The 27,316-nt window shown below is 38.7% G+C and overlaps 1 protein-coding gene across 9 annotated transcripts in view; it reads right to left on the bottom strand.

The window, feature by feature from the left end:
• Positions 1-27,316, bottom strand: part of OPHN1 (oligophrenin 1) — a 593,829-nt gene that overhangs the window by 372,813 nt on the left and 193,700 nt on the right. For all 9 annotated transcript variants that reach the window (XR_009350083.1, XM_059158456.1, XM_059158455.1 and 6 more), the window contains exons 4-5: positions 12,148-12,209; positions 6,828-6,899 (exon numbers count right to left, since the gene is read on the bottom strand). Coding sequence is in view for 8 of the 9 variants with exons in the window: in XM_059158456.1 (XP_059014439.1) it covers positions 6,828-6,899; positions 12,148-12,209 (134 nt within the window). In the remaining variant the exon portion in view is untranslated. The remainder of the gene's footprint in view (positions 1-6,827; positions 6,900-12,147; positions 12,210-27,316) is intronic.

Genomic DNA, 27,316 nt, shown 5'->3' on the forward strand with positions numbered 1-27,316 from the left:
AGTGAACCTGAGGGGATATATGGGGAAATAAATGTTGGGGGGAGGGAGCCTCTGTAAGCCAGCTACTGGAAACTGATATAGCCCCAGAGTGCCAAATTGAAACCTTTGGAAGTATGCTCCAGTGAGAAATGTCCCTTCCTTAAAGATGCTCAGGTGGTGACGCAGGGCAGAATGCTAGCTGGGACACTGTGAGTGTGGTCTCAGGAACCCAGGGGTCACAGAAAGAACAGGGGTCCCTGAGTTCGCAGAGTTCCTAAGCATTGGAATGGGGAAACTGGTTGCAGTCAACAAGCCCAAGAGGGGGCTGTTGGCTCAGTTTGCCATAAATCCTGAACTGTGTGCAGCACTATCGGGTGACCACTTTCCATGTGGGGCCCTGAAAGGGGCAAAGACCCAGCAACAATTTACCTTGCCCCAGGAAGGGCATCATGGATGCGTGCAGGGCTGGGCGACTGCTCTCTGTGTGGGGAAACAAAAGCAAAAGTGAACTACTGGGACTTCATCAAGATAAAAAGCTTCTGCACAGCAAAGGAAACAGTCAACAAAACTAAAAGTCAACCCACAGAAAGGGAGAAGATTACTTGCAAATGACACTACAGACAAAGGGCTGGTGGATAAGGTCTATAAAGAACTTATCAAACTTAATCCCCAAGAAAAACAAATAATCCAGTCAAAAAATGGGCAGAAGACATGAACAGACACTTTTCAAAAGAAAACATACAAGTAGCCAACAGACACCTGAAAAATCTTCCACATCACTTGACATCAGGGAAATACAAATCAAAACCAAAATAAAATACCACCTCATACTAGTCAGAATGCCTAAAATTAACAAGAATGGAAACAACAAAAGTTGGTGAGGACGTAGAGAAAGGGGAACCCTCTTATACCGTTGCTAGGAATGCAAGCTGGTATAACCACTCTGGAAAACAGTATGGAGGTTACCCAAATGTTGAAAATAGAGCTACCCTACAACCCAGCAATTGTACTACTAGGTATCTACCCCAAAGATATAGATGTAGTAAAAAGAAAGACCACAGGCACCTCAATGTTCATAGCAACAATGTCCACAATAGCTAACCTATGGAAGGAGCTGAGATGACCTTCAAAAGAGGAATGGATAAAGAAGATGTGATTCATAAATACAAAAAAATATTACTCAGCCACCAGAAAGGATGAATACCCACCATTTGCATCGACATGGATGGAACTTGGAGGTATTATGCTAAGTGAAATAAGTCAAGCAGAAAAAGAAAATTATCATATGGTTTCCCTAACATGTGGGATATAAGGAATAGGGCAGAAGACCATAGGGAAAGGAGGGAAACCTCAATAGGAAGAAATCAGAGAAGGAGATAAACCAAGAGAGACTCTGGACTCTGGGAAACAGAGGGTTGCAGAAGGAAGGGGGTGGGAGATGGGGTAACTGGGTGATGGACATTAAGGAGGGCATGTGATCTGATGAGCACTGGGTGTTATACACAACTAATGAATCATTGAACACTACACCAAAAACTAATGTTAGCTAATTGAACTTAAGAAAAAAAGAAAAAAAAAAAGAAGATGTGGAATATATGTACAATGGAATATTACTCAGCCATCACCATTTACATTGATATGGATGAAACCAGAGGGTATTATGCTGAGCAAAATAAGTCAATAAGAGAAAGACAATTTTGATATCGTTTCACTCATATTTGGAATGTAAGACATAGTACAGAGAATCATAGGGGAAGGGAGGGAAAACTGATGGGAAGTCATCAGAGAAGGAGACAAACCATGGGAGACTCTTAACCATAGGAAATAGGTTGACAGTTGCTGTAGAAGAGGTGGTGAGGGGATGGGGTAATTGGGTGATGAGCATTAAAGAGGACACATGTTATGATGAGAAGTGGGTGTTATGCACAAATGACAAATTACTGAACACTAAAAAAAAATAAAATATTGGATGACACCAAAATAAATAGCTTTTGCACAACAAAGGAAACTATCAACAAAATGAAAAGGCAACCTAGTGAATGAGAGAAGATATTTGCAAATGGTATACCTATAAGGAGTTATTATTCAAAATATATATAGAACTTGTACAACTCAGTATCAATAAGCAAATATCCAAATAAAAAATAGATAGAGGATCTGAAGAGTCATTTTTCCGAAGAAGACATCTAGTTGGCAAACAGTCACAAGAAAAGATGTTTAACTTCACTAATCACCAGGGAAATGCAAATCAAAACCAGGATGAGATACTACCTCACACCTGTCAGATGGCTAAAATCAGCAACACAGGAAACAACAAGTGTTGGCAAGGATACAGAGGAAGAAAGGGGAACCCTCTTGCACTGCCGCTGGGAATGTAAGCTGGTACAGCCACTGTGAAAAACAGTATGGAGTTTCGTCAAAAATTCAAAATTAGAAATACCATATGATTCAGTTACTCCACCACTGGGTGTTTACTCAAAGGAAAAAAAGAGCACTAATTCAAGAATATATATGTAGCCCTATATTTACAGCAGCATTATTTACAATAACCAAGATATGAAAGCAATCCAAGTGTCCATTGATAAATGAATGGGTAAATATAGTGATATTACTCAGCAATAAAAACAGAATGAGATCTTGCCATTTGTGACAACATATATGGACGTAGAGGGTATTATGGGAAATAAGTCAGACAAACACAAATACCATATGATTTCACTAATATGTGCAATCTAAAAAACAAAACAAATGATCAAATGACAAAACAAACCAGCCAAAAAAGAGACTTTTAAATACAGAGAACAAACTGGAGGTTGCCAGAGAGGAGCGGGGTGGGGGATGGGTAAAATGGATAAAGGGAATCAAGAAGTACAAACATTCAGTTATTAAATAAATAATTCAACTGTAATTCCTTTGTTTAGTTCAGTGTTACCAAATAGAAATTTAATGCAAGCCATATCTATAATTTTTACCTTTCTAGTAATCATATTAAGAAAAGGAAATAGAAACAGGTGAAATTAATTTCAATGGTGTATCTCATTTTACCCACTATATCCAAAATACCATTTGACATGTGATCAATAAAAACACTAAAGATATTTTACATTTGTCACACTGCCTTCAAAAACATATTTTATATTTATAGCACAGTAAATTCTGACTAGACAATTTCTACTACTGAATAGATGCACATTTAGTTAATTACCCTTAGAATCTCACACAGAAGATTAGATAAGAATTATTTATCCATTGTTTTTGTAGTACATATGAGAAAACTGAGGCCAAGAGAGAAGTGTTATCTCTCATAAGGACTTTTTTCCCCCTTGGGATTCTTGTGGGAAAAATAATGGCCTACATTTCATATTATTTGAATAATTTCTGCTAACAATATTTACCTGAGAATTGAATTATTTATTATGAAATACTGGACATGTAAGCCTGCCTTTATTAGAAAAGGTGATTCCTTGATATGAAGCATATAAAATTGGAGTTATTTCTCAGAACATGCAGGCAGACGAAACTGGACCCTGCTGCAAAGGTTTTTTTGTTTTCTTTTGTTTTATTTTTCCTCTAGGCTCAGAGCTTTTGGATTACTTGGCAAATTGAAGTAGCACATCTAATTGTGGTATATGTTGTGTATGTTGCCTCTAAATATTGAAGTAGTAAATTGAAGTAGCACATCCAATTGTGGTATATGTTGTGGTGTACATTGCCTTCTAAAAACAGAAGAGATCAACTTAGCATTGCCCCTCTTAGCAGGCCATGCTAAGTGGACGGGTAACAAGGAATCCCTCCCTTTTTTTAAAACTTTTTAAAAAAGTAATCTCTATGTCTAACATGGGGCTTGAAATCATGACCCCAAAATCAAGGGTCACATGCTCTACCAACAGAGCCAGCCAGGTATTCCCCAAGGAACCCTTTAACCATTAAAGTTTTCCATTGAGTATTACCAAGATATGTACCTGCAGTGGCTCCATCTGGACCTGCAACCTGGGATCCAAGGTGTTTCCCGCCCCCTACACACACACTTACAACCAAGAGAAATGAATTCAAATCCAAGCTCTGCCACTTCCTGATTGAATGACTTTAGACACCACACCTCACCAAATCTTAGTGTCCTCATCAGTTAAAAAAGGACAGTAAGTTCTTCTTTACAAGGTTCAAATGAGAACATACATCTATGTTTTTAAGGGCACATACCACTCACTACCAGTTAAGTCACAGAGCCAACTAACAGCAGCGCTGGTTGTATCAGTCTAGGCCTAATCAAAAGATAAAAACCACTATACAAAATTAATAAGCTACTAACTTACTAAACTAAAAAAAAAATACTAACTATAATATATAAGGAAATTCTTTACAGTACTCTGAGGCTGAGGGAAGGCACCCAAGGAAGGGCAAATTTGGACAGGGCTACAAACTCATTGGAAACAGTGTGATTTAAGCAGAGCAGTTAGCTTAAATTGGTTTGGCCTGGTGGTCTAGAGTTGCTACGTAAGTAGGAGGCAACTCTCCAGAGTGCAGGTGTGGAGCAATCAGCATCCAGTGGTATAGGAATAGAGAGAGAATGGGGACCTTTTAGGTTACCAGCAAGCTTTGCAGGACCAGTCTGCCTCATTGGAACCTCCTAAGGAGCAAGCATATTGTATGGGGGCTGGTGGAGGAAGTAGGCAGCAGCAGCTCCCTTAAAAACCTTCATTCAGCAGGTGGGAAAGGGGTGGGAACTACAGAGGGAAGCTGGGGGGTGGAGGGACAGAACGAGTGGGTAGGTGTTCAGGGAAAGACCTAAATTGAGAGACGTGCAGATAAGTTATCTATTGCCAGGCCAGGCAGAGGCTTCAAAGTCATGGAGCGACTATGTACTCTAGATGTGTGGCTGGGTCAGAGACCACACCAGATAGCTCACTCCTCTACTGACCCCCACTTTGCAGCAGTTGGAAACTACAGGAGAGCCCCTTCTTCCTACAGTATCCCTCCAGCACCCTCTACTGAGAAAGTTTAGCAGCTTCATCACTGTAAAGGAGAGATGCTTAAAGGAATTCCATCCATGTTCACTAAATAGGTACTGAGAAGTGTTGGAACTGATAGGCAATAATTTGAAAACACACAGGCGTAGACCAGAAGCTGCATTTTCTAGTCCTTAGTTCACTGCTCTTTCTATTACCCTAAATTTTACTACCAGGATAATTCTAGATAGTTTCTTGAAAACAACACTCACACGGAGAGTTGGTCACTCTCCTTTTAGGTGTGCAAATTGACCCTCTGGTAAAGAAATAGAAAAAAAGGCTGAAACTGAGTCTGTTTCTTCATCGAGATAATGGATATTATACATCCTACTTCATAGGTTTGCTGTAAGAATTAAGGAAGACAACATATGTAAAATCCTCAGCACAGGCCTGGAACATAGGAAATAATAGAAATTTGTTTTCTTTCTTTCAGAGGACATGAGGTCAACCATGGCAGCATATTCTTTCCTTTTTCCAAATCTTATCCAGGAGTGAAAGTACACTGTGGGAGGATTTTCACATTATCTATCCTTCTTCATACTCTTTATTCATTGTTACTTAATACCTGTCACGTCACTTAACTATTTTCATACCACACTTGTGACTTTAAAGGTTCTTCTCTCCTTCAATTATATATATTTTCCAAATTAAGTACTTATGTTAATGAGATTCCAGATATATCAAGTGGAATCTAGAAATGCTGGGCTATCCAGATTAACTTATTTAGCCTGAATGTCACTCAAATAATGCCCAGGTCAAGATGACTGATGACATCCAGCAGTGACATCACATCCACTAATCTCATCTTTCCACTTTCCTCTCTGAACTTGATATGGTCAAACACAAACTGCTTGTCACAATATTCCAAATAATAACCAGATGGTGTGTTCTCACTCCTTTTTAGGACAAGATGCTTAGTCAAGATGCTACATTTAGTTCTGGAAGACCATCTAGGTTGCATAGATATTGAAGTTCACAAAATAGGTCTATACCTAGCTGAAAAGAATAAATTTACAGTTTTCCATACCTTTTTATGAGACACTGGGGAATCAGATCCATGAGTGGTCAAGCTGAAAATAATCTGAAATTATCTGGCACAGTGCTGATCAGTAGAAATTTCTACAATGATGGAAATGTTCTATATCTGTGCAATCCGACATCGTAGCTCTACTAGCCACATGTGGGTACCAAGCATTTGAAATGTGACTAGGATGATTGAGAAAATGAGTTATTAATTTTATTTTATTTATATAGCTATGGGTACCATATTCGACAGTAAATATCTATACAGTATGACTTAATGGAAAAAATGTAGAATTTGAAGATTTTAAAAAAGTCCTAATGTCTAAATGCTGGCTACTGTCACTAACTATATAACTTTGGTCAGGTTTTTTTTTATCTTCCCCAAACCTCAGTTGCCTCATTTGTAAACTGTGGAAAATACCAGAACTTCACACAATTGCAGTGATTAGAGAATGACTGTAAAGCATGTAGCCCAGTGTTTAGCAAGCACATAGTAAGAGCCCTTTAAATAATGCCTATTATCAAGCTCCTCGTTTTACAGATGGAGAAACTGAAGCTCCAAAAAGAGAAGAGACTTGTTCATAGTTGTATAGCTGGCTGGAAACACTTTATCAAAAACTAATGATGTATTGTATGGTGACTAACAGAACACAATAAAAAATAAATTTTAAAAATAGCCAGGTGCCAATTCCAGCTTTTTTCACTTTTTTGAATAGATTTTCTTATATATATGAACCCTCCTCATCCCTAAAGAGTGAAGAGTGGTAGCCCAAACTACTCAGCTATAAAAAATGTCTCATATATTTGGAGAAAATGTACCTTGGTGAAGCCTATTTGCTCCTTCCGAAAATTTTCCAGGGGTTTAATCAGCAAATCACTAGCATTGTGTACCTGGAAAGGAGAAAGAACACATAAAACAACTTTCAAATTAGAAAGGATCAGATTCAAGTTTCCTTGTTACTAAGGCATTAGCATGTAATACATCAACCTGCAAGATGCAAACCAACTGGCGTTGTTTTTGTTTTTGTTTTTGTTTTTTTCATTGTTGTTACTGTCTTTTTTCCCCATATTGGTCTCTTAAAATCAAATGTTTTTTTGAGAGGAAATGAGAGAAGCAACACTGGGGGCATTTCTCTGTAACTAGTAGTCTGATCATTGATAAATATCTATAGCCATGTCCAGAAACAGATACAGGGGGCCTGAAGTATATGTGGAAATGAGAAAGAGAATGGAAAATGTATGAAAATACCAATTGCACCAAGTACAAACCATTTTACGGGAGGTAAATGAGTTAGCAATAATAGCATCAGGATAAATCCCAGGATAAATTGTTTCTGGTCCTGCCAGGGTATGTCATAAAATTAGAACATTTCCTTCGGAACTTAAGAGCATCTTACAGCATCACAGAGAGCACCAGATCAGGCCTTCAAACTACCTATATTTGCTCCAAAGCGGATAAAAACAGCCTGTTCAAGAATGAAGAATATTGACATTAATATGGTTCTAGAGATATAAAAACACCATTTGCAAACCATAGCCCTTGCTCAGCAGGCAAGCAGAGATATACAAAGCTTTGTGTTCATATAATCCTCTTCAAAGATTGCATCTGTCCAAGGCAACAATATACAAATCAGCTGTATATTAATGGAGGACCTAAGAGACTACATCTAAAGGGCTGGATTTTAGGACCCATTCCATTAATTTTGATATAAGATAGGGAAATGAGGTAGTGCCTTTCTTGTCAAATGAGACAAAGTGTCAGTAAGACAAGATATAGCTTCATAAAAAAAAAAGGTAGAAAAAAAGAGTAGAAAGCCAGTTTTGACCAGTCCTATATTCTCCAGATTAAGAAGCAGTTTTTAAACTACTACCAAAATGCATGGCAAGTTGGGGCATTAGTACATATTTTTAATCTGTGTCCTGCAGGTACTTTGGGTCAAAGTCCAGGAATGAAGAGAGTTCAACCAAATGGCCAAACTCCCATCTAATCAAAGCTCTACCAGAACCCCTAGTACCAAAATTAAGGGCAGCAGTGATTCTCCTTGATCAAAACTAAGAATTATTCTATTAAAAGTACTAACCCAATTGAGGAAGGCATGTGATAGGGTGAGCATTGGGTATTATACACAACTAATGAATCACTGAACATGACATCAGAAACTAATGATGTACTATATGTTGGCTAACAGAATTTAAATTTTAAAGTACTAACCCATCTCTCTCACCCAACACAATCTACAGTTCTATGGACTGTGAGTTACATGATATCAACTTTGTGTATATACTTGGAAACAAATTATGTCACTAGTGTCATAGATCCAGTACAGAAAGTCATTTTACTTCTCTCCTTTTGTAAAAGCTTTAAAACATGGCCACGGAATTTGTGACACTTCCCCTGTTGAGAGGTGAGGTCTCTGTCCCCTCCACCTTTAATATGAGTGGGTTTATTACTTCTTTGAACCAATGGAGTATAGCAGAAGTGACACTATGTGACTTCTCAGACTAGGTCATAAAAGGCCAACAACTTCCACCTGATTATCTTGTAACACTCACTCTGGGGAGCCCTGAGACACTCTATAAGAAGTTAGACTCCCCTGAGACTACTAACCTAGAGAGGCCAAATACACACTTGCTAGTCAAAAGTCCAGCTGAGCCCAGCCTTCCAGCCATTCCACTAAGACGCCTGATAGGTGAGCAAAGCTGCTTTGGACTCTCCACTTCAACCAGCCTCCCAGGTGTATGCTACCACATGAAGCAGAAAAATTACCCAGCTATCCCCTGCCTGAATTCCTGACCCACAACATAATGAGATGAAATTAAATGGTTTGTTTAAGCCACTATATTTTGGAATAGGTTGTTATGCAGCAACAGATACTTAGAAAAACATTTTCGACTTTCACAAAGGTGACACAAAAAGTGATGACCTGGGACACACTGAGGAAGTTTAGCTTTGACTACGAAGTGAACATACCATTTCTCAGGAGAACAGTATCTCTCAAACTTCCATATGGACTTTCAGCTGAGCCCTTGCATACACAGGCAGCCCAAGGATGGCACAGTTGCCAGTTTTTATGTTTCAAAGAGAATTTTCTTCTATAAGCGGGTGTGCCAGCCACTGCTTATGAGGGGTCCATAAAGCCATAAAGCTTTTTGAATGTTTGGCCCTGTCTCTGTCTAGAAAAATAGTACATGATTCACTGAAATTGGAGACCATAGTACTCCCTTGATCACATTGATTATAATATTACTCCCAGTCTCCAACAACTCAAATAGATACTCTGAGCATTTACTCTCTTTGACACTCATTGGTTATTATAATACTTTATGCCAGAACACAGAGCTAGAGATATAGGAAAACATCACACTGAAGCTTGGCTTGTTTTTGTTTTTTTCATTTTATTTTATCCTTAAATCCCTTAGAAGTCTAGCAACTATTCAAAAAAGAACTTTTAATTAAACATGATATTTATTCCCCTTTCTGATCACTGAATCCATTCCATAAGCTCTCTAGCAGAAAAGCTCCTACCTGCTATCTCAGGGTAGAACCCCCAGCATGATAAGCGACACTCTAAACATATTAGTAAGTTTAGCTAATCAGGTACCTATTGCATGAATCCCATTTAACACTAGATAGTCATTTAGCAGATTAGAGTTGGTACTCAATCCAGCACGTTAGGACTGTTCACAAATCTTTGATAGTTGACTAATTACCAAAAGGAGTCTTTGAGGATATACTGCTTGAAACAATATGGTTCTCTTTAGGTCATTCTCAACAGTCCTCAAAGACAGAACTTGCACATTGCTAATAGGATTCCCTTCAGAGTCAGAAAGTCAAGCCAAAAGTTAATCAAACAGGAAGTCTGTTATCCAGACTTTCCAAGGCCATCTTCTGAGTTGATACAATATCCCTAGGATACTATTTAAGAACATCATAGTTGGAATGCCCCCCCTCAATTCTTTCCTCCATAATTGCTTCCACAATTTAAGTTCATTTACAGGAATGACTAGACATTTGCAATTATTACAGGCTAGAGCTGTGAACTTACTTCCTATTCTAAAGCTTCTTTTGGTCTCTTCTTATAGAAAGGATAAAAAGCTGTTTAACACCTCCCAGATTATCCATGTTGGGATTAGAAGTCTTTTTACCACAGTTCTAGAAAAAGGGAGAGGTGCAGTCAAGCAATGAATTCCTGGCATGTTGTGAAAGGCCCTCATTGAGCCTAACCTTTACGGCATTCCTAGAATTAAATGGGAAATGGAGAGCCAACACTCAATACATGATTGAAGAGTTGTGGGGACAAAAAGGCATGATATAATGAAAGACAGAAGAAAATGAGTCAATCCTGTGGAAAAGAGCCAGCAAGAAGGGTGAGAAAAACTATCTTAAGAGATGAGTCCTACTTTAATATTTTAGAGCTTTGTAATTGGATAAATAAAAGAGATCAAGAAACAACAAGAGCTAAAGAGAAGTACAGTTAAGATTTCTAGTGGTATATGAATGAAATGCAGTTGAATGCCTTTGAGATCAACATTGGCAGTAGTCCACAAACTCTTCAAGCAGAAGAAAACATTTAGTAGAGTACAGATTAGCTATGGAGACCATCTACCAGACTCCAGGGAAATTACCCATATTGGTCTCTCATTAATATTCTTAGAAGCAAGTCTCTTAATCTAAGAAAATCCCCAAGTCAAATTTCCATAAGCAGAATCTTGGGAGTAACAAAAGTAAACTACAAACAACACTCACTGAATAAGTGTTTTTTGCTATTCATAGAACATTTTTATATTCATTATATCATTTGGAGTTCTTATAACAACCTTAGGAGGTGGGAATTATTTTCCTCATTATACATACGGAAAAAGAGAGACAATGAAATACCATAATTAATTTGAAGTTAACAATTAGTGGCACTGACATTGTAGCACCCAAGTCTCTACATCCCCTACCTTCAAGTCCTGCCTTCAATCCCACTTCTCTAGGAGCCTAGTTGATATGATAGCAGTATTCTTGGAAGCCAGTATCACACTGTTGAAAAGGATGAGTAATAACAGATGAAAGAACTCTGGCTATTGAATAGGCTTAACAAAACTGAACTGCCCACAGGAAGTCATCCTATTAAGAAAGGGAAGATAGAATTCTCATTGCCCTCTACAAAGTTCCATCATTACCCTCACAACCCTAGTAAAAATAAATATTGACCAATTTAGGTTAACTTCTAGATTTAGTCCAAACAGGTCTGGGGTGGGGCCAAAGACCTGCATTTCTAACAATTTCCCAGGTGACACTGGTGCTGCTTGTCTGGGGACCACACAAAAAGATTATTTTTAAAACTGATAAAATAGAATTCACAAAAAATGAAATACTTAAGAATATATCTAACAAAATAAGTACAAGATCTATGTAAGGAAACTACAAAACAGATGAAAGAAGTCAAATAAGGGTTAAATAAATGGAGAGATAACCCATGTTCATAAATATGAAGACAATATTCTTAGGATGTCAGCTTATCCCAACTTGTTCTATAGATTGAATATAATCCTGATAAAAATCCCAGCAATTTATTTTGTGGGTACTGACAAACTGATTCTGAAGTTTATATGTAACATTAAGTCTTACTACAAAGCTACAGTAATCAAAACAGAAGAAAGGGATTATGTGAAATCTCTCTATACATTCCAATCAGTGTTTTTGTAAAACTAAAAGTGCTCTAAAAAATGTCAATTATTTTAAGAAATAGAATTTAAATATAAGGAAAAGTCTTCACACAGATTTAAATAAAACAATTATATGTCAAATATAAATAAAGCTTTCTAAAAGCAGAGAAACAGATAAATAAATGAATAATTTAAAGAATTAAGGGCCACAGTTTCTTTCTACATGTTCAATAGCTCGGTTTAATGTCTTTCAAACCACTTGTCCCTGATATGAACAGGAATGGAATTTCCACATTAATTTCTCTCTACCTAATGCTAAACTCCCAGGGTAAATCTTGAAATAGAATAATCAGATCTATTTCCTAAATATTTTTATTGTTCTAAACAGCCATGAGACAGAAACTGAAACAATAGACTATTAATCCAATGAATGAGGACAGAAAAATCTCCCATATCAGTTCAAGATCCAGTGTTAGAGACCTACCATCATCATCCTCTCATTTTCTACTTCGTTGAGCAATTCGGCAAATTCCTTGAAGGATTCAGCTAGGACAGAATAAAAATAAACCAAATTAATCAGAGTACTTGGTAGGGAAGTGGGCAGAGATCAGTGCTACAAGGTGGACACTAGGGGAAGGCATCAAACCTAAGGCCAATAGGAGAATGTGTTCAATGCATGTTGAATATTACTTTTCTTTTCTTTATTCTTTCTTCCTTCTATTTTTAATGTTTTGAGGGACCTCCATTCTATTTTTTCCACAGTAGCTGCACAAATTTGCGTTTCTACCAACAGTGTACAAATGTTCCTTTTTCTCCACATCCTCACCAGCATTTGTCATCTCTTTTTGATGAAAGCCATTCTAACTGAGGGACATTGTGGCTTTAATTGCATTTCCCTTACGTTTACTGATGTTAATCAAGTTTCATGTACCTCTTGGCTATTTCAGTATCTTCTTTGGAAAAATATCAATTCAAATCTTTTGCCCATTTTTATTTACTTTTTTTTGTTTGTTTTGCTATTGAGTTGTCAGAGTTGTTTATATTGAGTTTGTCAGAGTTGGCTATTAACCCTTACCAGATACATGATTTGTAAATATTTTCTCCCATTCCTTAGGTTTCCTTTTCATTTTGTTGATTTTTTTCTTTGGCTGTGCACAAGAATTTTAGTTTGATATAATCCCTCTTGTTAATTTTTTTTTTAATGTTGTTGCTTTTCCTTTGGTGTTATATCAAAAAAACTGTCAAGACCCAATCAAGAAGATTTTTCCCCATGTTTTCTTCTAGGAATTTTATGGTTTCAGGTCTTACATTTAAGTCTAATCCATTTCAAGTTAACTTTTGTGAACAGTGTAAGATTAGGATCTACTATCATTCTTTCACATGTGAATATTCACATGTGAATAGCTTTCCCAGCACTAGACTGTCTTATCCCATTATATATATCTCTAAGATGTCAGGAGCCAGTACAGGAGGCCTACTCTAAGAGCCGTAAGGGACTGAATATGATTGGCTGTTCATTTAGGTCCACTCTCGTGGGAGGTGCATGAGCACTGCATTTTGATTGGTTAACACTGCCTGTATAAAAACGCATGCGCCGAGGGTAAAGGGGGAGAAGAAGAAAAAAGCGATTAAAGAAGAAGGTTCGCCGCTACGTGAGTCTCCGAGTCGTTCTTGCGGGCCGAGAGCGACAAGTGGTGCTGAAACCCGGGATTCTCATCGTGAGAGACGCACGGAGTCGGCAACGATCAGGTAAGGAGTGCACCTATTTCTGTCTAGTGAGCGACAGGGAAAGTTCCTAGGATAAGGACGAGAGTAAAGCTTTCCGGGATGGGAAACGAGATGGCTGCATATAAAATGTTGGGGCCGCTAACTGACGTTCTTAAAGCAAATGGGACCCCTTTGAAAAATAAGAAGGCTCGCTTATTTCTAAAAGAAGTGGGTCAAACCGCTCCGTGGTTCTTAGAGGAGGGATTGCTTAATATTCCCCAGTGGGAATATCTAGGGGAGGACCTCAGGCGTGACCCGCGCACTATGCCGGGAACTCTCACTGTTTGGTCCTTAGTGAAGGTCTGCTTACTATCGTCCTGCGAACCCATACGCAAGGCGGTTCTACAGGGAGGAGAGATCTTAGAACAGGTAAAAGAGGAGTCTTGCAAAGGATCCTGGAGAGATTCCAGTTCTGAAAGTGAAAGCTCAGAAGAAAGCTCGGACGAGGAAAACGCCCGTCCGGGTGATAAGAGAAAAGTGACGGGAGGGGGTCCCTCTGATGATCAGAGAGTGGAAGAAATGAAAAGAGAGCTTGCAAAAAAGGAGGAGGAACTAAAAAAGGCTATGGCGCAGCTCAAAATGAGGGGGAAGTTATGGCGCAGCTGAAATTAAAAGTGAAAGAAGGAGCCATGGCGCAGTTACAAACAAAGGAAGTGGTAGATAACTTAGATCTTTTGCCCACGCGCCCAGCCCCAACAGCGCCACCTTACGAGGGGCCTCCTCCGTATAAACCTTGCTGCACCAAGGCCTGCTATTGTGCGAGCTGCACCGCACAGAATTGGAGAGAAGTATTAGGGCCAGAAAAAGGGTTTTTCCCCGTCATGGAAGATCAACATCAGCAAAGATATCATCAGCCCCTAGACTTTAAACTCGTAAAGCAGCTGAAGGAAGCAGTTATGTCCTATGGGCCTCAGGCTGCTTTTACGGTTTCTTTGGTTGAAACGCTAGGTAGCCTTTACCTCACTCCTGAAGACTGGAGTAACTTGGCTAGAGCAGTTTTATCTGGTGGGCAATATTTAGAATGGAAGATTCATAATCAGGACAATTGCCAGGACACGGCGCGAAGAAATGCAGCAGCAGGTAACCCACAGTGGAACCTAGACATGTTAACAGGTGCGGGACAATATTTTGGGTCACAGGCACAAAGTAATTATCCGCCAGGGGTATATCTCCAGATAGCAACCGCAGCTTTGAGGGCATGGAAGACGTTAAGGGGTGCTGGAGATTTGCAAGGACAGTTATCCAAAGTGCTACAAGGGCCGAATGAGCCCTATGCAGATTTTGTGGACAGGTTGATACAAACAGCTGGTAGGATGTTTGGGGACGTAGACCAGGCTATACCCCTAGTTAAACAATTGGCTTTTGAAAATGCCAATAAATGGTGCCGAGAAGCCATTAGACCCTGGAAAGCGAAAGACTTGTCAGCGTATATCAAGGTCTGCAGGGATATCACAGGACCTCTAGTTCAGGGCCAGGTCATGGCTGCTGCTTTTGCACAAGCGTTGCAAGGTGCAAATGGGGCTAGGACCAAAGGGTGTTTCTTATGTGGGCAAGAAGGTCATATGAAAAAGGACTGCCCACAGCGCAACAGCCAGGCACGAGGAGGAAGACAGAGTCAACCAGTCCAATTTGTGAAGGTGGAAGAGGCGCATCCAAATAAAGGTCATGGAGGACCGAAACCACAGCTATGCCCCAGATGTAGAAAGGGGAATCACTGGGCTAGCGATTGCCACTCAGTCACTGATATGGACGGAAATCGGCTGCCACCAAATAATTGGGGGAGTTCAAAAAACGGGAAGCAGGGCCTTTCCCCCCGGGGCCCGAACCAAATGTACGGGGCGGTCATGGCGCTGCCGCAGAAGGCGAGACAGATGTTTCCCCCTACGGACCCAGAAGAGCCACCACAGGCTCAGCAGGACTTGACCTGCGTGCCACCACCCGAATGGTCTTAACCCCTGAAATGGGTGTGCAGGCGGTGCCCTCGGATTTCCATGGGGGCCCGCCAGAGGGCACTGTGGGATTACTTCTGGGTAGAAGTTCCACCACTCTTAGAGGTCTCGTTATCCACCCAGGGGTTATTGACCCAGATTTTTCAGGGGAAGTAAAAATTTTAGTTTCCTCTCCAAGAGGCATCACCATTATCAACCCTGGGGATAGGATTGCTCAACTCCTAACCCTGCCCAGCCACCATGACAGATATAAGTCTACAGGAAGGTTGAGAGATGGAGGGCTTGGATCAACAGGAAATGATTTGATGTGTCTGACTATGGATATGAGCAACAGGCCCATGACAGTCTTAAAAATAAGAGGAAAACCCTTCTGGGGGCTGTTAGATACAGGGGCAGACAAAAGTATTATAAATTTAGCTGATTGGCCAAAACAATGGCCCCTTGTCAAGGCCAATCAAACATTAAGAGGACTAGGAATTGCTCACAGCCCAGATGTCAGCGCAGCATCTTTAGATTGGGAAGATGATGAGGGTCATAAAGGAGTCTTTCAGCCATATGTTTGTTCTCTCCCTGTAACCCTTTGGGGACGAGATGTGTTAGAGCAAATGAATATAGTATTAACTACTGAGAATCATTATAGTGAAAATGCAAGAAACATGATGAAAGCCATGGGATATGTTCCAGGCCGAGGTCTTGGGCCCAAGGGACAAGGGACCCCTAACCCAACACCCATGGGAGGTCAGGGTTTTCCCCAGCGGCCACTGAGGCAATAAAAATAGATTGGAAGGAAAGTACTCCACGGTGGGTGCCTCAGTGGCCGTTAACTACAGAAAAACTTAGGGCTGCTAGACAATTAGTTAGAGAGCAAGTTGAGGCAGGGCATTTACGTGAATCAAGATCCCCATGGAACACCCCTATATATGTGGTAAAGAAAAAGTCAGGCAAATGGAGATTATTACATGATCTGAGACAGATAAATGATCAGATGCAAATAATGGGGCCTGTTCAGCTAGGCCTCCCCGTTGTTACTGCCCTGCCCAGAGATTGGCCTTCTATTGTTATAGATATTAAAGATTGCTTTTTCTCTATCCCGATCCATCTGGACGACATGAAGAGGTTTGCTTTTACCTTGCCAGCTGTTAATCATTCCGAGCCTGACCAACGGTATGAATGGACAGTGCTCCCTCAGGGTATGGCTAATAGTCCCACTATGTGTCAGCTCTATGTGGGCAAGGCTCTTTTGCCAGTACGGAATAAGTTCTCAGATGTTTGCTGCTACCATTATATGGATGATATTCTAATCTGTCATAGCAATACATTGGTTCTCACCTCAGAATTCACCTTTCTGCAGCAACAGTTAGCGATGTGGGGGCTAATTGTTGCTCCTGAGAAAATACAAACAGCAAATTTAAAGGACTATCTGGGCCTACAACTCACTGACTCCACAGTAAAGCCTCAAAAGGTTCAAATTCGCAGAGATCATTTAAAGACCTTAAATGATATCCAAAAACTCCTGGGGGACATCAATTGGATTCGTCCCTATCTGAAACTGACAAATGCAGAATTTAAACCATTATTTGATATTTTGCCAGGAGACTCCAAATTAGACTCTCCACGGGCGCTCACGCCCGAGGCTATAAAGGCACTACAATTGGTTGAGGAAAGATTGGCTTCGACTACAGCAGATAGGTGCGATCTAGACAAACCAATTTATGCAGTTGTTGTACCATCCCCAGGTTCGCCCACAGGAGTACTATGGCAAGGTGGGCCTCTTCAGTGGGTGTATTTACATAATAGTCTTGCCCGAATCATCACCCCTTATCCCGTTGCTGTGGCAATAACGGCAGGCAAAGTTATCAAGACTGGCATACGAGTTCTCGGGAAGCTACCCGACTCATGCATAGTCCCCTATGACAAGAGCCAGCTATCCACCCTTGTGAACACTATAGATGAGTGGTCCATCCTGGCGACATCCTATCCCATACCGTTTGACAATCATTATCCATCACATCCATTGATTGAGTTCTGTAAAGATACACATCTTATCTGGCCAAAAATTTGCAAATCAGAGCCCTTGGCCAATGCCATCACTATATTCACTGATGCCAGTAAGAAAGGAACAGGCGCTTATGTGGTTGAGGGAAAAGTCATAACAGCGGTAGTACCAGGTGAATTGGCACAGCGAACAGAACTATTAATCATAATGCTGGTTCTACAAAGGTTTCACAATCAAAACATCAATATATATTCAGATAGTAAGTATGCAGTACTAGCCGTTAGGCAGATAGAGACAGAAATTTTTTCAGCAAGCCAATCACCTATCGCCTCCCTACTAAAAAACCTCCAAGAAACGGTGCTGGCAAGGCCAGCCCCCTTTTATATTGGGCATGTAAGGGCTCATTCTGAGCTACCTGGACCAGTAGCATCTGGAAATAGAATAGCTGATAATAATGCAAGGTTTGAATTCTGTGGAGCAATAGAAGAAGCAAAAGATTATCACAGGAAATGGCATGTGAATTCATTAACGCTAAAAACAAGATTCAATATATCAAGAGCAGAGGCCCGTGACATTGTAAAAAGCTGTGGCAACTGTTGTGTTCATCTTCTGACGCCTTCCTTGGGTGTAAACCCTAAAGGCCTTATGCCCAACCACCTTTGGCAAATGGATGTAACTCATGTGCCCTCGTTTGGTCAACAATACTTACACCTTACCATCGATACTTGCTCCGGAATCATCATGGCTACCCCTTTAAGGGGTGAAAATGTAAAAAATGTAATGAGCCACTGCCTACGCAGCTTTGCGTGCTGGGGAATACCTAAAAGTCTGAAAACAGATAATGTCCCGGCCTATACCTCAAATACCTTTAAAAATTTTCTAGCATGCTATAATATCCAACACAGCACTGGCATACCATATAATCCCCTAGGTCAAGGAATTGTAGAACGAGCACACCTAACATGGAAAACTACCCTACAAAAAATAAAAAAAGGGGGAATAGGGGAGAGCTACTCAACACCTAATGACCTCACAAACCTTGTAAATTTTATTTTAAATTTTTTAACGCTAGATCAAGATGGTCTCTCTGCAGCAGAGCGACACTGGGGGCAACAAAAGCATATGCAAGCAATGGTAAAATGGAAAGATATACTTACGGGCCTATGGAAAGGCCCAGACCCGGTGCTTCGATGGCACCGAGGATCTCTTTGTGTTTTCCCACAGGATGCGCCATCACCCATCTGGGTGCCAGAGAGGCTCACGAGATTGGTGGCCATGGAGCCCATGGATCCTGTGGATGATGTCATCTAGTCTCTCTTGTGAACCCCGACAACCTGCCGGTGCTGCTTCGACATAAACGAGACTTTGGAATAACAGCAGCCATTATTGCAGCTATCGCAGCATCCGCCGCCGCTGCTACTGCTGCCGTGGTAGCGTTGACAACCTCGGTACAGACAGCAGCTGCGCTCAACAACGTCACAGGAATGGTCGCTGAAGCATTGGCTATGCAAGAACAAATTAACAGACATTTGCATGCTGGGATCTTTATTGTAAATCAAAGGGTTGATTTTGTACAGGAACAACTTGATATCCTAGAGTCAATTGTGTCGATAGGATGCATACATAATATGGCCGGACTTTGTATCACCCCTATAGCTCATAACAACTTATCCTTAGCAGCTAACCTCTCTAGACAGTTAGGAAATATGCTTAATGGTACCTGGAACCGTCAAATTTAACTAGGCAATTACGGGCTCAAATTATATCCATATATTCTACCAAAGTAACTATTGCACCTGTTAGTGAGTGGAAAAAAAAATGTTACAGCAATCTGTTTCATTCCTCAAATAGTGGGCCAGACTTGGTGCCATGGCTGTTCTCTTAATCACAGCTAACGTACTAATGTTACGTTGGGTGTGTGGCCGTGGCCGTCGCAATCAACGACAATAACACCTCATGGTTCAAGCCATGATGGCTCTTGAAGCTGGTACCTCCCCCCAGATATGGCTAAGTATGCTAGATCGGTAGTCAAAGATGGGTAAGACTGATCCCACACCATAGCAACCTAAGACAGGGGCTCTTCGACCAGGGAGAGTACCCGATGACGGGTAAGCATGTGTGCTGAGGATTGGCAACCTAAGACAGGCACGATCTCAGCCATTATAAATAAATAAAAAAGGGGGAGATGTCGGGAGCCAGTACAGGAGGCCTACTCTAAGAGCCGTAAGGGACTGAATATGATTGGCTGTTCATTTAGGTCCACTCTCGTGGGAGGTGCATGAGCACTGCATTTTGATTGGTTAACACTGCCTGTATAAAAACGCATGCGCCGAGGGTAAAGGGGGAGAAGAAGAAAAAAGCGATTAAAGAAGAAGGTTCGCCGCTACGTGAGTCTCCGAGTCGTTCTTGCGGGCCAAGAGCGACACTAAGATACGTAGATATACAGATAAAATATTAATACACACTCATACCATATCTTCTTTACCCATTCATCTATCAAAGGACACTTGGGCTGCTTCCACAATTAGGCTATGGAAAATAATGCTGCTATAAACATAGAGGTGCATATAACCCTTTGAATTAATGTTTTCATATTTTAGAGGTAGATATCCAGTAGCACAATTACTGGATTGTAGGGTAGTTCTATTTTTAATTTGAGGGGGAACCTCCATATTGTTTTCTACAGTGGTTGTACCAAGCTGCATTCCCACCAATAATGCAAAAGGTTTCCTCTTTCTCCATACCTCATAAACACTTTTTTCTTGTATTTTTTATTTTAGTCATTCTGACAGGAGTGAAGTGATATTTCATTTTAGTTTTGATTTGCATTTTCATGATAATGACTGATGTTGAGCAACTTTTCATATGTTTGTTGACCATGTTTATGTCTTCTTTGGAAAAATGTCTGTTCATATCTTCTGCCCATTTTTTATTGGATTATTTGTTCTTTGGGCATTGAATTGTGGTAGTTCTTTATATATTTTGGATATTAACCATTTATTGGATATCCCATTTACAAATATCCTCTTACATTTGGTGGGTTGCCTTTTAGTTTTGTTGATTATTTCCTTCTTTGTGCAGAAACTTATTTTAGTGTAGTCCTGATAGTTTATTTTTGCTTTTATTTACCTTGTCTCAGGGCACATATCTAGAAAAATGTTGCTACAGCTGATGTCAAGAGATATTGCTATCTGTGCTCTCTCTAATGGTTTTTATGGTTTCAGGTCCTACATTTAGGTCTTTACTCCAATTTGAGTTTGTTTTTTGTGTATGGTGAAAGAAAGTAGTCCATTTTCATTCTTTTGCATGTTGCTGTCCAGTTTTCCCAAACACAATTTGTTGAAGACAGTCTTTTTTTATTGGACATTCTTCCTCTTTTGTCAAAGATTAACTGGCCATATAATAATGGGTTAATTTCTGGGTTTTCTGTTCTGTTCCATTGACCTATGTTTCTATTTCTATGCCAGTATCATACTGTGCTGATTACTATAGCTTTGTAATATAAATTGAAATCTGAAATTTCAATATCTCCAGTTTTGTTTTTCTTTTTCAAGATTGTTTTTTGTGATTCCATACAAATTTTAAGATTGTTTGTTCTAGCTCTGTGAAAAATACTGTTGGTATTTTGATAAGGATTGCATTAAATCTGTAGATTGCTTTGTGTAGTATAAACATTTTAACAATATTTGTTCTTCAAACACATCAACATGAAATGGTCTTCCATTTATTTACATTGTCTTCAATTTCTTTCATAGTATAGGACTTTAGTTTTATAGTTTTCATAGTATAGGTCTTTCACCTCCTTAGTTAAGTTTATTCTTTGATATTGTAGTGTTTATGGTGCAACTGTGAATGGGATCGATTCCCTCATTTCTCTTTCTGCTGTTTCATTATTAATGTACAGGAATGCAACAGATTTCTGTACATTTACTTTGCATCCTGCAGCTTTACTGAATTAATTTATCAGTTTTAGTAGTTTTTTGGTGGAGTCTTTAGTGTCTTCTATATAGATTATAATGTCATCTGAAAATAGTGACATTTTTACTTCTTCCTTACCAATTTGGATACCTTTTATTTCTTTAGATTGTCTAATTGCTGTGGCTAAGACTTCAATACCACATTGAATAAAAGTGGTGAGTGATCATCCTTGTCTTCTTCCTGACCTTAAGGGGAAAGTTCTCAGTTTTTCAACAGGTATGATATTGGTTATACAGTTTTCATATAAGGCCTTTATTATGTTGAGGTATGTTCCCTCTACACCTGTCTTGCAAAGGGATTTTATCATGAATGGATATTGTACTCTGTCAAATGCTTTTTCTATATCTATTGAAATGATATAGAAATGATATCCTTTCTCCTATTGATGTGATGTATCACATTGATTGCTTTACAAATATTGAACCACCTTGAATCCCACAAATAAATCCCACTTAATCATGGTGTATGATTTTTTAATATATTGTTTGATTTGGCTTGCTCATATTTTGTTAAGGATTTTTACATCTATATTCATGAGAGATATTGGCCTATAGTTCTCTTTTTTGTGGTATCTTTATCTGGTTTTGGTATATGGGGTGATACTGGCCTCACAGAATAAAGTTTTCCTTCTACTTGCATTTTTTGGAATAGTTTGAGAAAAAAAGGCTTTAGTTCTTCTTTAAATATTAGATAGAATTCACCTGTGAATTCTGATCCTGGCCTTTTGTTTTTGAGAGTTGTCAAATGGTTTTACTGCATCAATTGAAATGATCATTGATTTTCCTTTCATTCTATTAATGTAATATATAAAATTTATTGATCTTCATTTGTTGAACCATCTTTGCACCCCAGGGATAAATCCTACTTGATCCTGATATATGCTTCTTCCAATGTGCTTCTGAATTCTGCTTTCTAATGTTTTGGTGAGAATTTTTACATCTGTATTTATCAGGAATATTGGCCTGTGGTTTTCCATGAGTTCTTTCATAGCTAGAATTTAATTTAATCTTCACAGACATCATCACCACAGACATCCTTAGGAGTAGCTAGGGTTTCACTCCTTTCATAGACAAGCAAAATGATTAGGTGAGGGGCAATGGGTTTGCTGTATTTAAAAAAAAAAAAAAAAAAAAGCAGAGCTAAAATCTTGAGACCTGAGTATGAATCTCTGCTCTGCTACTTAAAAACCTAGAAAAATTTCTCAATTTAACCCTTCCATGTCTCAACTTCTCCATCTGAAAAATGAAGCTATTAGTAATTGTTACATCAGAGACATTATGGAGATATAATTGAATAATGAGTTGCCAACAGATTTTATAAAGGTTGAGTGTTTTTTCTTGTTTTTCTTGTTTTTAATCAGCACTATGGCTGATTAAAAAGCACATTCAACATACTAGCTATGACCTTTGACAAGTTACTCAAATTCCCTGAGACCAAATTTACTTGCCTAGAAATAGTAATTCCTATCTCACAGGGTTATTTGATGATGAAACAAGATAACATCAAGTACAGGTCCCAGAACATACGATAGTGATTCAATAAATGTTAGTTCTGTTCCCTCTTTGATTTAAGGTCGTGATACTTGACACTGGCTAAATATTAGAATTATCTGGGAAGCTTAGATACCATTGCCACTGCCCCCCCATTGAGACAACTTAAGCTCAGATTCACTTGTTAAATGTCATATAGCTTGACTGATACAATACAATTGCAGTGGTGAACACTCAGAAGCTGAGTCAGAAAATAAAACTTAATTACCCAAGAGTATATTCTTATATTGAAATAACACAAAAATGAATGAACAGGACAAAATAACGATAATAAAACTATATTGTGTGGTACAGAGAGCAGTAAGACCCAGGTACTCTTTTGTTTCTTTTTTGTGTTGTTGTTATTATTATATTTAACTACCAGCCTTCAGACCTAATTTTATCAGAATTTGGATATTAGCTCCAAAAAACAAAAACTAGGTAAACATCTTGTTCTATAGTAACAGAATGAACTCAGATGGTCTTATCTTCATGCAGTGCTTCAAACCTTGAGGAACTATCCAGTCTATGCTAACACTCTTCCAGTGAGAGTAGTGATGACCAACTTGTCGTCTTGTGCCAAGGACCGTCACAGTTATTAAACTGGAAGCCCCTTGTTCTAGGAAATCCCCAAGCCCTAGTTTGCCAAGTACTGTAAGTCACCTAAATGACAGGACTCACTTTTTCCTAAGGCAGGCCATTCCTTGCTTTCAGGATGTCTTTATTTAAATCTCTTTCCTTAATATTAAAATAAATTCCAACTCCCTGCATTCTAATTTTGTTTTTCCTCAGGTTCCTGAAGAGTTTTTGTGGGATTATAGATAAGAAGGGCATGTGACATGATAGAACATCTATTATTAGGGTGATAGATATAGAGGATTCTAGTTTAGGGGACAGCTTAGTGAAATAAAAAAAAAGCATGACTTAGAGAGAGAATTAGACTTGCAGCCACATTTTATCATCTTCTTGCTGTACAACTTTTGATAAGTAACTTAACTGAGTTCATTTGCCTCACTTGTCAAAGAGGCATATCTATCTGAGAGTGCTGTTATAAAAACTAAAAGGTAAATCCAAAGTGCCAACACACAGTAGGCAATAAACCTAATCCCTTCTTCCCCCTCCCAACTTTCTACTCTTCTACTGCCTGTTCTGCCACCTACTGGCAAGGTGAGTGGGCAAGTAACTTCTTGGACTTCATGGTCTTCACATATAAAAAGAAAGATGAGTTAAATAGTCTTTAGTGTCCTTTCAAATTCTGGTAACTATTATTTTAAAGTTCACAACTTCTCACTAGAAACAGGAAGTATATTCTCAAATGGTATCTGAATTAAAGAAAACGTACTGAAAGCTTAGAAAATAAATATATTCATATTAATATTTTTTAATCAAAAATAGATTTCCCCTGGGACGCCTGGGTGGCTCAGTTGGTTGGACGACTATCTTCAGCTCAGGTCATGATCCCGGAGTCCCGGGATCGAGTCCCGCATCGGGCTCCCAGCTCCATGGGGAGTCTGCTTCTCCCTCTGACCTTCTCCTCGCTCATGCTCTCTCTCACTGTCTCTCTCTCTCTCAAATAAATAAATAAAATCTTTAAAAAAAAATAGATTTCCCCTCCCAAGAGAACTGGACAACTAATCCAGAACTCCTAGTACCAAAGAAACTAAGTTCTAGGTCAATACAGGACACCAATGACATTCTTTTCTTCTAAGAATCAAGCTGCTGCACACACACAGGAAGGTCACCTTTGTAAAGACTGCAAATTAAAAGCTTAAGCTCAACACAGAAAAAAAAATAGTCTAATCAAGAAGAGTAAATAGGAAGAAAAGGGAAATGTTCTCTGACTTCTGTCCCCAAATACTGTATACTACTTTGAAAATTAATAAAGGAAAACCTAACTAAACTGAACTCAGGATGCTTTAGAAGGGCTGGAAGGGGAAGGCATACCACTCAATGTCAATTAAGGGACCAATCATCAATTACAGCCCCTAAGGGAAGATTACCCAGAAGGAAAGAATAATCAATTATAGGCCTCAACAAGGAAAAATGTACATTGCATCTCCTACAGATATCAACTACCCCTACAACTCAGCCAAGGAAAGAGTCATTACCCTAAAGTCTTGCTTTTTTTCCAATGGACTTTTACAACCCCTCTTAACTTTCTCCTTCCCATAAAATAATGTTTCTTTTCTATGTTTACTGAACTTGTCTACGTTTTGCCATAACTTACTTGTCCTGAATTGTAATCCTCTCTTATTCCCAAATAAATAAATAAATAAATAAACAAAATAAAACACTACAGAAGGAGTCAGGGAGATTTTTTTTTTTTCTTATTCTAGCATTTTTCCAGGCAAGATCAGTGTGCCTCTAAAAGAAATGCAATGCATGTCATTTTGGAACGTTTAAAGGAAAGGGTTAATTTCCCAAAATATAAATAGACAAAGCCCTTTGGTTGACAGCTTAATACTCACAATAACTTTATTAGGGACATGTAATTATCCTTAAATTGAACATGAGACTATGAAGGCTCACCGAAGCTAAGTAACTTGTTCAAGGTCATGCAAGATGTAAATGACAATCTTACCTATCAAATTCTGACCTGTCTTGCTGCAGGATCTAAGGTCCTTCTACTGTCTGACTGCCCACAACTCTCCAGGTAGAGATAACTGAAGATTAGGTTACTAAATACCATCTGAAGAGATTATCAAAAAGAGATGGGGGAAGCTACTACTACCAGCAGGTAGATTTTTAAAATTAGTCAGGGTTCATCATTCATGAGGGAAAAAAAATGAAAAATTTGACAATATTTAACGTTAGCTAAATGGTAACACTTTTTTGAGACATCATTCACATACCATAAAATGTACCATTTTAAACTATCCAACTCAGTGGTTTTTAGTATATACTCAAAGTTGTGCAACCACCATCATCATATAATTTCAGATCATTTTTATCAACCCTAAAAGAAATTACAAACTCATTAGCATCACTCACCATTTCCATTTTCCCCCTACATTAGAACTAATAAATGATTTCATTAAAGTTGCAGGATAAAGAAATTAGTTGAATTAATATACAGAAATCAGCTGTATTCTTCAATACATATAACAGAGTTGCAGAAAGAGAAATTAAGAAAACAATTTCATTTACAATTGCACCAAAAAGAATAACATACCTAGGAAAAAAATAAACCAAGGAGGTGAAAGACCTATACTCTGAAAACTTTAAGACATTGATCAGAGAAATTGAAGATGACACAAAGGAAAAGATATACCATTCTTGTTCACTGGAAAAATTAATACTAATAAAATGCCTAGTCTACCCAAAACAATCTACAGATTCAATGCAACCCCTATCAAAATACCAATATTATTTTTTACAGAACTATAACAATCTTAAAACTTATATGGAACCATAAAAGACTACAAATAGACAAAGAAATCTTGAGAAAGAAGGACAAAGCTGGAGGTACCTATAGTACCCAGAACAATATAGTATGGACACAAAATAGAACATAGACCAATGGAACAGGATAGACAGGCCAGAAGTAAACCCATAATCATACGGTCAACTAATCTACAAGGAAGGAAGCAATAATATACAATGGGGAAATGTAGCCTTTTCAATAGTGTAGAGAAAACTGTACAGCTACATACAAAAAAAACTTTATTACACCATACACAAAAATAAACCCAAAATGAATTCAAGACCTAAATATGAAAACTGAAACCATAAAAATACCTTAAAAACACACATAAGGGAGGGGATTGGGAGATGGGTGAGCCAGGTGGTGCGTATTAAGGAAGGCACGTATTGCATGGAGCGCTGGGTGTGGTGCATAAACAATGAATCTTGGAACACTGAAAAAAATAAAATTAAATTAAGATGTTAAGAAACAATAAAATGGAATGGAAAGATATAAAAAAAACACACATAAGCATTAAACCTTAAACACCAATTTAAGCAATATATATATCTACATATAGATATAGATATAGATATAGATCTCCCCTCAGGCAAGGGAAACAAAAGTAAAAAGTAACCTATTGGGAATACAACAAAATAAAAAGCTTCTGCACAGCACAGACAGCCATCAACACAACAAAAGGCAACCTACTGAATGGGAAAAGGTATTTGCAAATGATATATTTGATAAGGGGTTTATATCCAACATACATAAAGAATCTGCACAACTCAGTATCAACAAGCAAATGGATGAAAGACCTAAATATGAGACCTGAAACCATAAAAATCCTAGAAAAAAACACAAGCAACAATTTTTCTGACATCAGCCATAGCAACATTTTTCTAGATACATCTCCTAAGGCAAGGGAAACAAAGACAAAAATAAACTATTGGAACTAATCCAAAATAAAAAGCCTTTGCATAGCAAAGGAAGCTATCAACAAACAAACAAACAAAAACAACTGAATGGGA

Source organism: Mustela lutreola, chromosome X, assembly GCF_030435805.1.
Source record: "Mustela lutreola isolate mMusLut2 chromosome X, mMusLut2.pri, whole genome shotgun sequence".
NCBI lineage: Eukaryota > Metazoa > Chordata > Mammalia > Carnivora > Mustelidae > Mustela > Mustela lutreola.